We start from the raw sequence: 9,266 nt of genomic DNA on the forward strand, positions 1-9,266 counted from the left end.
CATGGCTAATGCGCAGAATTCGGACGGTTTTTGAAAGCTCACATGTATTACGCCCATCATTTAGTTTATTTCTTTTTTGTCAGTGTTCGTAATTTTATTATTTCTTAATAAAACAAACTATTTAAAGTTGAACGAGAAGTTTAACAAATATTTTACTACTAAATTGCAGATGCAAAATAAACAGGATTACGTTATTTTATTAAATATAACAACACCATGATCACGGGATTTTGCTACCATAAATGCATATTTGAACTGCTCGATGTACTTGGGACATAATGAGAAGATCATCTGTAAAAACAAATTTAAATGTCACATTTTAATCCTGTATTAAACTGAATAATACTTCACATGGTCCGAATCAGCTTGGACATTTTGAGAATAAGCCAGCAGTCTGGGCCGAATTAGTTTGTAAGTTTTACTCATCCTGGTCCGAGTTTGAGAGTAATTACCACATTCATGAATACTGTTAGTATAATAGATGTATCAATCAAGAAAGTTAACAGTAACATTTGTTTAAAACATTTTCTCGTGGTGTTCTGTTGTGTTTTGCTAGTGGTGGTCCGAAAAATTCAGGCTGCGAATACCGGAACAAACAAGGAGAAGTGAACGCCAAGTGTAAAGTGAAAGGATTGACTCTCAATTATCGCACCAGTCAAGTAAAAGCATTCATCTTTCTCGTTTGGTCTTGGTAGTTACTATCAGTCTTGGCCGTTGCCCCTTTTTATATGCTGACTTATATCGACGTGTCTGTACGGCAAGGTAAAGTGTTTGGGAAGCCACACTTGCTTCTGGTACATGATTTGATACTTTCTCCAAAGGTCGACTGACAATTTGGTGTGTGGGTAAACATAATCTTGTGCGGTAGGTAGGTGGTCACTTTAAAGTTTCCATCCTGTCCGGACTGCAATGCCTTTATTCAGTACGTCAAAGTTCACCACTTGTTTAAAAGCCCGCGAGATAAAATGCTAGTACAAGTCTTATCCAAACAATTAGGAACACCTTGGCTGTCTCATGCGTACGACGATGCCACTCGAGGATTAAAACCCAACACCTCCGATTATTTGCGATTTCGTACCCATCTGTTTCACCATTTGTGGCAAGACAGAGGGTCTGTTGTGTACACGTCCCCGTCGTCGACTTAACAAACAAAAGTCTGTAAAAAAAAACCTCTGACAGCTTCGGTCTGTCTCACACAGCATCAACATGACGTCTCTTCAGTCTCATCTTACCGTCAAATTGATTCGTGCCTTGTACGACGTTAGTCGCGAAAAAAAGCCACAAATACCTGCTCATGTCTTGGAAGCCAGTCTCAGAGAAGTCTTACGATGGTTTACGGCGACAGCACATCAGTTAATGCAAGGCACCATTCACATTCGACATCAAGCCAAATGCTTTTTGGGCAGAAACAAAGTAGCCTTGACGCAACTGGCCGATCCCCGCATAGGCACCTAAACAAAAACAAATCATTTTGAAACCTGGAGGTAGCGGTTCTCTAGGAGGCGTCATCATTTTCTCCCTCTTAAAATGGAATCCTAATGCCCCCAAAGTATTCCCCCCTCCCCCCAAAAAAAAAAAAAAAAATGCTACTCCCCAAAAAGTCAAACGTACCCAAAAGAAGTAAAAGAGCAACGGTGTCAGACCAGTTCACAGCCCCAGAAAAAGACAAGCCCACAGAAAAAAGAAAAAGAAAGTCCCCAGAAAACAGCTTTTATCCGCAAGAGAGACACTTCGGTCAGGACGCAACCTTGCATCTGCAAACTACGACCTGCAGCGACGGTGACCGCGTCTCCAGTCGCCTCAGGTTCTTCCACTTCTCCGTTGCTGGTGTTGCCTGCCAAACCCAATTTGACACCCGTTATTCCCCATTTGATGAATGTTGTGTTACTGTGTTAAAACATAAGATGAGACGCCGTGTTCTAACTATCAATAACTTTAATATATACCAATGACTACTGTGAGGTCTTAACACAGAGTGCTATCAAAGAGGCAGATGCCTGTAGATAGTACCAGTGGAGCCATGACTCATACACAGAGGGTTCTGATTGGTCAGTTACACATGTATAATGTTACATCTCTCTTCTTACAAAGAAAAGGTTTTAATAAACTAAATGAATCATGAGCCATTATAACTAATATATCAAAATCAAGTTCGTATTTGATAGCAATGATTACAATGATCAACGAATAAAAGTCTGTGACAGACTGAGAATGCGTTGTATATTTTTTTTTAAAAGATCCTGTTGCTTGTTTGATTGCTATTTAATGTACGCAGCTGGTCCTTATCTTGAAGCACCGCCTGTGTTTATCAACAAAACCATACACTGTGCTACACTAATGACTGTTCTATTAGCTGAGTCTCTCTTATCTGTGAGTACAGGATTTCACAACTGTTTCTTATCCATGATATGTACAGGTTTTAGGAACTGATATTACACTGACTCTATTATCTTTGGTTTTACTTGCCTACCAGAACGTGTGTAGTATCCGCTTTGCTGACAATCTTGTGGGTTTGTTGCGGCAGGCTCAGGCGTACTTTGGCTGAAACATTGAGATTCCACTGATTGTGAAATTGGTTTACTGGCATTTGCGGGAAGTGTTACAGCTGTACACAGTGTGTTTTCAATCTGAGAGAAGGGCGCATTTATATTACATTGTAGGGGGTGTGTTTCATTAGTTTTCATGAGTTGACGTCTATTGCGACGATAAATGGTACCATCTTTGGTGCGAACTGAGTATGACCTTTCGTCGTGTTTTCTTATTATAACGACAGGTTCCCAGTTTTGACCTTTGAATTGAACTCTGACTGATTCCCCTTCCTTAAGTGGTTTTAGTGGTTTTGCACTTTTATCATAATAATTCTTTGTTTTCTTCTTGCGAAGTGTAATTTTCTTTTTGACCTCAGCGGTGATGGGTGTTTTTGGAATTAACCTTTCGCGGGTTGTTTGGAGAATTGATCTGAGTTGTCTCTCCATCAACAATTGTGCTGGTGAGAACCGGATATCAAGAGCAGTGGCTTGATATTCTAATATGCCTATAAGCGGTTCTCTGCTATCGGCTTTTGCTTTTGAGAGAATTCTTTTTACAGTTTGAACTGTTTTCTCCGCTAGGCCGTTCAACTGAGGACATGTGGGACTCGATGTAACATGTTTAAAGTCCCATTCTTTCGCAAAGCTTGCGAACTCTCGGGAAGAATAGCATGTTTGATTGTCGCTGACAACGACTTCCGGTATTCCGAAGCGCGCGAATATGCTTTTCATGTGATTAATAACAGTGCAACTGTTTGAGCTTGCGAGTGCCTTAACTTCAAAGTAGCGACTGAAATAATCTACTACAACAATGTACTCTTTATTATCCCATGTAAATAGGTCTGTGGCGACTTTTTGCCATGGATGTTCAGGGACGTCATGGGGGATGAGAGGTTCCTTTTGGTTAGAACTTCTGCGTTCCAAGCAGAAAGAGCATTTTGACACTAAATCGGAAAAGTCAACTGAGATTCTTGGCCAAAACAAGACATCTCTGGCTCTTTTCAGACACTTCTCAATACCTAAATGTCCTGAATGTACAGTTTCTAGCATTTTCTGCCTGAGGACTTGTGGTATGACTATTTTTTGACCTTTCAAGATTAACCCATCTACAACTGAAAGTACATCTCTATAATTCCAATAGTCAATTATCTCTGATTGACAGCTTGACCTCTTTTCAGACCAACCTTCGATTATGACCTGTTTCAGTATGACCAGCTGGGGGTCTTGTTCAGTGAGAGATTGAATTTCTTCCTTCTTACGATCAGATACAGGTAATGCCGATTACACCATATGCACATGCATATCTATACCTTCAGATAAGGTGGGGTGTGTATCAGATAAGAACTTACGGTAGAGTGTGTCTGCTACGGGTATCTTCTTACTTTGGTAATGTTTTACCTCTAGGTCATGACGCTGCAGTTGCAAAAGCATGCGTTGTAGTCGCGGTGGAGCTGCATAGAGGGGCTTTTTCATTATAGCGACAAGTGGAAGGTGGTCAGTTTGAACGTGTACCTTTCTCGCGTATACATATTGATGGAACCGTTTGCATCCAAAAAGTATAGCGAACATTTCTTTTTCTATCTGAGTATAATTAATTTCAGTTGTAGTCAGGGATTTTGATGCATAAGCCATGGGCTTATCTTCTTGTATTAGGGAGGCACCGAGTCCATATTTTGACGCGTCAACTTGCAAAGTCAGTGGTTTCTTAGGGTCAAAATAGGACAGAATAGGTCCCGGGCTTATAGTAATTATGTCTTTGACCTTTTGAAATGCGTCTATTTGCGGAGAGTCTCATGTAAACTCTACGTCTTTCGCTAACAGTTGTCTTATCGGACTGGTGACCCCAGCCAAATTTGGGGCAAATTTGGACAAGTAGTTAACTATGCCAAGAATGGTTTCTAACTCTGCGCGGTTACGAGGGGGTTCCATTTCTCTGACCGCTGATACTTTGGCAGGGTCGGGGTTGAGACCTTCTGCTGACAGAATGTGCCCGAAGTACTGCACTTCTGTAACACCTACTTCTAGTTTTTCCTCATTTAGCCGGATTCCTTTTTCAAGGGAACGCTTGAGAACATTTCTAAAATTTGTATCATGTTCGTCGCGTGTGCGTCCGAAAACTAGTATATCGTCGCAAATCGAAACGATACCACTTGAACCTTCAAAGCTCTCATCGATCTGCCTTTGGAATTCATCCTGAGATGATTTCAAACCAAATGGGAGACGCAAGAAACGGTAACGGCCGTAAAGGGTGTTGAAAGTTGTGAGGTATGATGAGTCACGTGACAGTTTTATTGCCCAATATCCTGACCGTGCATCCAATTTGGTGAAGTATTTTGCACCTGATAATTGGGGTAGGATGTCGTCTAATGTGCGCATAGGGTAATGTGGACGCAAAATTGCTTTATTAAGATCTTGTGGGTCGAGACATACCCTTAGTTTACCCGATTGCTTTTCTACGACAACCATAGAATTTACCCATGCTGTAGGTGATGTAACCGGGGCAGTGACATTTTCGTTTTCCATGCGATCAAGTTCAGTGTTGAGTCTGTCTTGAAGTGCGACAGGTACTCGCCACGGAGGGTGCACTACAGGTGTAGCCTTGGGGTCGATGTGTATGGTACATTCCCCAGGGAAAAGACCTATGCCGTTGAAGACTTCCTCATATTCCTTGAGAACAACTGCCTTAGTGAGGGGCGTACTCTTGTTACATTGTAAATTTGACACTTGTGTCTGAACAGAGTATGTAAATTTAACTAAGCCTAACTCCATACAAGATTGTAAACCAAGAATAGGTGGTGCTTTCGTTTTAACAACGTAGAAATCGAGTTCATGTGTACGTTCAGTGCGTTTACACGTGAGATTGACTACCCATTGTACTCAATAATTTGCCGTCAAATGCGGATAATGTGCTTAATGTAAGTTGAAGTGGATGGTTTATGCCTAGCTTTTTGAATATATACGATGGTATGATGTTAACTTGAGAGCCAGTATCCAATTTAAAATCAATAGAAACTAAATTAGGTCCTTCCTCTATCTCCGCATACGCCTGGCCATTGGCAATTATATCCCTTTTTACACTGTCAATATATAAATCCTCGTTTTTATGTTCATTGTTAATCACATTGACCGTTTTTGATCTGCACACTTTCTCAAAGTGATTGAGTTTATGACACTTATTCCAAGTCTTTCCTTTTGTAGGGCACTTGTCCTGGCTTGAATGTGATTTGTATCCGCAGTGTCCACAGGTCGCGTTGACGCTCCGTCTGGAAAATGTATTCCATTTCTTCTTCGGCTGTAGTTCTTTTGTCTTGGCCTGTCGTTGAATTGTCGCATGTACTTCCGGTCTGGCTGATGCAGACATGGTCTGGAGCTGCTCCTGGGCATATTCATGGCTTTGACTGATGTTAACAGACTTTTCCAAGGTCAACTTTTCACCCTCGCTGATAAGTTTTTCTCGTATCCTTGGTGACGATACCCCGAAGACAATTCTATCACGAATCATGTCGTCTTCGTCTTTGAAGAGACAGTCCTTGGCCAAGAGTTTCAATGAAGTCACATATTGGTCTATTGTCCTGAAGCCTTGAATTTCATTGTTAAACTTGAATCTGGCAAAGACCGGATTTAATTTTGGTTGCACGTGATGTTTGAATTTTGTAAAGAGCATTGATGGGTCCTTTTTATCTTCATCCGTCAGAGTCCATGTGTTGAAAATATCTCTACCTTTGTCGCCTACCCAAAGTAGAATGTAGTTGGCTTTGACCGCATCACTTTTTCTACTCATCGGTCCATTAAATATTAATTCACAGTGTAGTTGGAATTTAGCCCATGATGTGGTAAGGTTGGAATTGTCACAGTCCATGGTAGGGGTAGGCACGCCGAAAAGATCCATTTCGAAGGTATTAAGTTCGTATACAGAAATTTCAACGATTTTAAGGTTTTAAATTCGTGCAAAATCTTCCGTGGATTGTAAAGTTATTGTTTCAAGATATCCATTTACGATCCATGTGCTATTCCAGTTATAATAATTATCACACATCTGACACCATGTTGTGTTATTGTGTTAAAACATAAGATGAGATGTCGTGTTCTAACTATCAATAACTTTAATATATACCAATGACTACTGTGAGGTCTTAACACAGAGTGCTATCAAAGAAGCAGACGCCTGTAGATAGTATCAGTGGAGCGATGACTCGTGCAAAGAGGGTTCTGATTGGTCAGTTATACATGTATAATGTTACAATGAAACAATGGAAACCCGCGTCTCCAAGAATTTCTCCTGCAGCTGTGACACCCTCCTCCTTTTTAGCTGCAGTGGCAGCTGCTCACAAAGTACCTACCCCCAAAATCAAAGTCCAAGAGAGATCGGGAATGTTACAGAGTTTACTGAATTTGTCCAAGCAAGAACTGTCCCGATTTCGTCCTTTGCGAACCCATCCACGACACGTGATGCCTGTCATCAAATTGATACGACGTAAACGATGGGAATTAGTATTTTTGTGCTCCTGAACGCCCAAAGATGTATCCTCAAAGAGGTACACATCGTCACTATCATCGTTCTCCTGTCCAAAAAGGAAAAGGAAAAAGACAAGGACAATCTCGTCATCTGATAAAAGAAAACGCTTAGCCAAGCATCGACGTCACCCCCAGAAAAGACCCTATCGTCCAAAGAAAAGGAGAAGCCAGCAAAGGGGAGGATGTTTTTGGCATAGAACTTACGGTCAATCAATTCAAACAAAACAATGAACGAAAACTTTTATCTAAGAAAAAATAAAAGGACGCGTCAAGCGTTGGACTTCAGTGTATTTTTATGTGTAATCATGAACGCTCAAAGATGTCCCCTCAAAGAAGCGCACACCGTTACCATCGTCGATCTCCTGTCCAAAAAGGAAAAGGAAAAAAGAAGAACAGTCTCGTCATCCGAATAAACGCTTAGCCATGTATCGATGTCACACCCAGAAAAGACACAGTCATCAAAAGAAAAAAAAAGAGTAGCCAATGGGGAGGAATCTTTGGCGATTTTGGAAAACACATCTCACCTTTTTGATTAAGCGATAGTCCAAAAAAAAAGATAAAAGGGCGTGTGCCACGACATCGACGTCAGTGTATTGTTTTGTGTGTGTCCTGGAGCCAAGAAACAAAGATGTCACCCCCATAAAACATACTTCTTCTACCCCTAAAGGAAAGAAAAGTTAAGGACTTCCTCCTCGTTTAGTCAAACATGGGGACATGTTGTCCATCCTCACCAAAGCCTCTCCACCCATGCGAAAACAAGTCATTCAAACCGCCTCCAAAGATGTAATCAGTACCGTGTGAGAATGTTGTTTGAATGTCTTGAAATACACGATACCTTTGTCTAAATATAATAAAAAATGCTTAGCCAAGCATCGACACGTTCTTCGCCAAATGGTCCAAAAGAGAATACCCATTTGTCATAAGAAAAAGGTGTTGGTGCAACGCGAAGGATTTTTACCTCTGTTAGGAACTCCTGTCAAACGAATAGTATGACCTATGTTGGGGCTCCTGGGAAGTGTTTTACTCATGCTTACAGGAAGATAAAAGAAGCCTCTGGAGTCAAAAGATCTCAGACATGACCACTGAACTCCAATGGAAGGAGAAAACTGGACTTAGTGCCTTACAAACGATGGATGGAATACCATCGTTGGCAAGAATAACGGAACCCTCATTTGCCTCCCGATCCTCATTTGACCGAGATGTCCCAATTACAACACGAACTGCAATCGTTGATGGATCGCAACGATTTGTCCGAAACAGAAACATCGCAAAAGTACGGTCAACTATTGCAACGACTGCAACTTTCACCAGAAATTTGTAGACCAAACAGCTCTGCCAACTCTGAAAGATTTTAAGACCCTGTTGAAAAGTCCATCACCACCACTACCACCACCTCCAGAGGTTAAGACAGACGCAGCCCCACGAATGCCTGATAAAGAAGAGGTACGAGAAGTCTTTCAAACACAGTCAGCAGCTCCGATTCCTAATAAGAATGCATACTTTTTGTTGACCCCTTCCCCAACTCCTCAACGAGACAAACTTAAAGCTTGGGTTAAAAAAACGATATACACTCCTCCTTCGACATAAGTGAAAAATAAAGAAGGGAAACCAGAAGTGAAAAAAGAAAAGAAGACCAAAGCCATCCCATTACTACCCACACCCCGACTACTAACCTCGACTTCTACTAACGTGGCACATCGGACAAGTAAAGCCGTTTCCAAACCACCATTTCGTCTCATCCAAAGTAGCATCAGCATAAAGGGGATGATTTACTAAAACGTGGAAAGGTGGTAGCCAACATTTACTACGATCCATACCATCCTGCAGGTTACGAAGGAGTTCAGAAATTGTATCGTGCTTCCAAAACCCGTCTAAAAAGTCTCCGCTTACCTCAAGTGCAACGAAGGTTACAAGAACAAGCCAAGTACACTTTACACAAACTATTCGACGGGAATTTTCCAGAAGTCGCACCTGAGTGGAGGGCATGGATCATCAATGGAAAGCCGATTTAGCTGAATGTCTCTCATTTTGCCACTTACAATCGTGGCTACACATATTTGTTTTGTGTCATCGAGGTCTTTTCCAAATTTACCTGGGTCGTGCCATTGACTTCCAAAGGACAACCCGAATATTACATTGATCTGAATAGCAGTTTCTGGTACCTGAAAGTCAAAGTTCTCTAGCCCACTGGAAATGCTATAGTCACCGAACCAGTAGCTCCCG

The 9,266-nt window shown here is 41.4% G+C and overlaps 1 protein-coding gene across 1 annotated transcript; it reads right to left on the reverse strand.

Annotated features, from left to right (window-relative positions):
• Positions 1-5,376: 5,376 nt before the first annotated feature.
• Positions 5,377-6,417, reverse strand: LOC149801834 (uncharacterized). The gene has a single exon (XM_089956852.1). The coding sequence runs from the start codon at positions 6,415-6,417 to the stop codon at positions 5,377-5,379; it is 1,041 nt and encodes a 346-aa protein (XP_089812978.1).
• Positions 6,418-9,266: the final 2,849 nt, after the last annotated feature.

Source organism: Sinohyriopsis cumingii, chromosome 4 (assembly GCF_028554795.1).
Source record: "Sinohyriopsis cumingii isolate HCF-2022 chromosome 4, ASM2855479v2, whole genome shotgun sequence".
NCBI lineage: Eukaryota > Metazoa > Mollusca > Bivalvia > Unionida > Unionidae > Sinohyriopsis > Sinohyriopsis cumingii.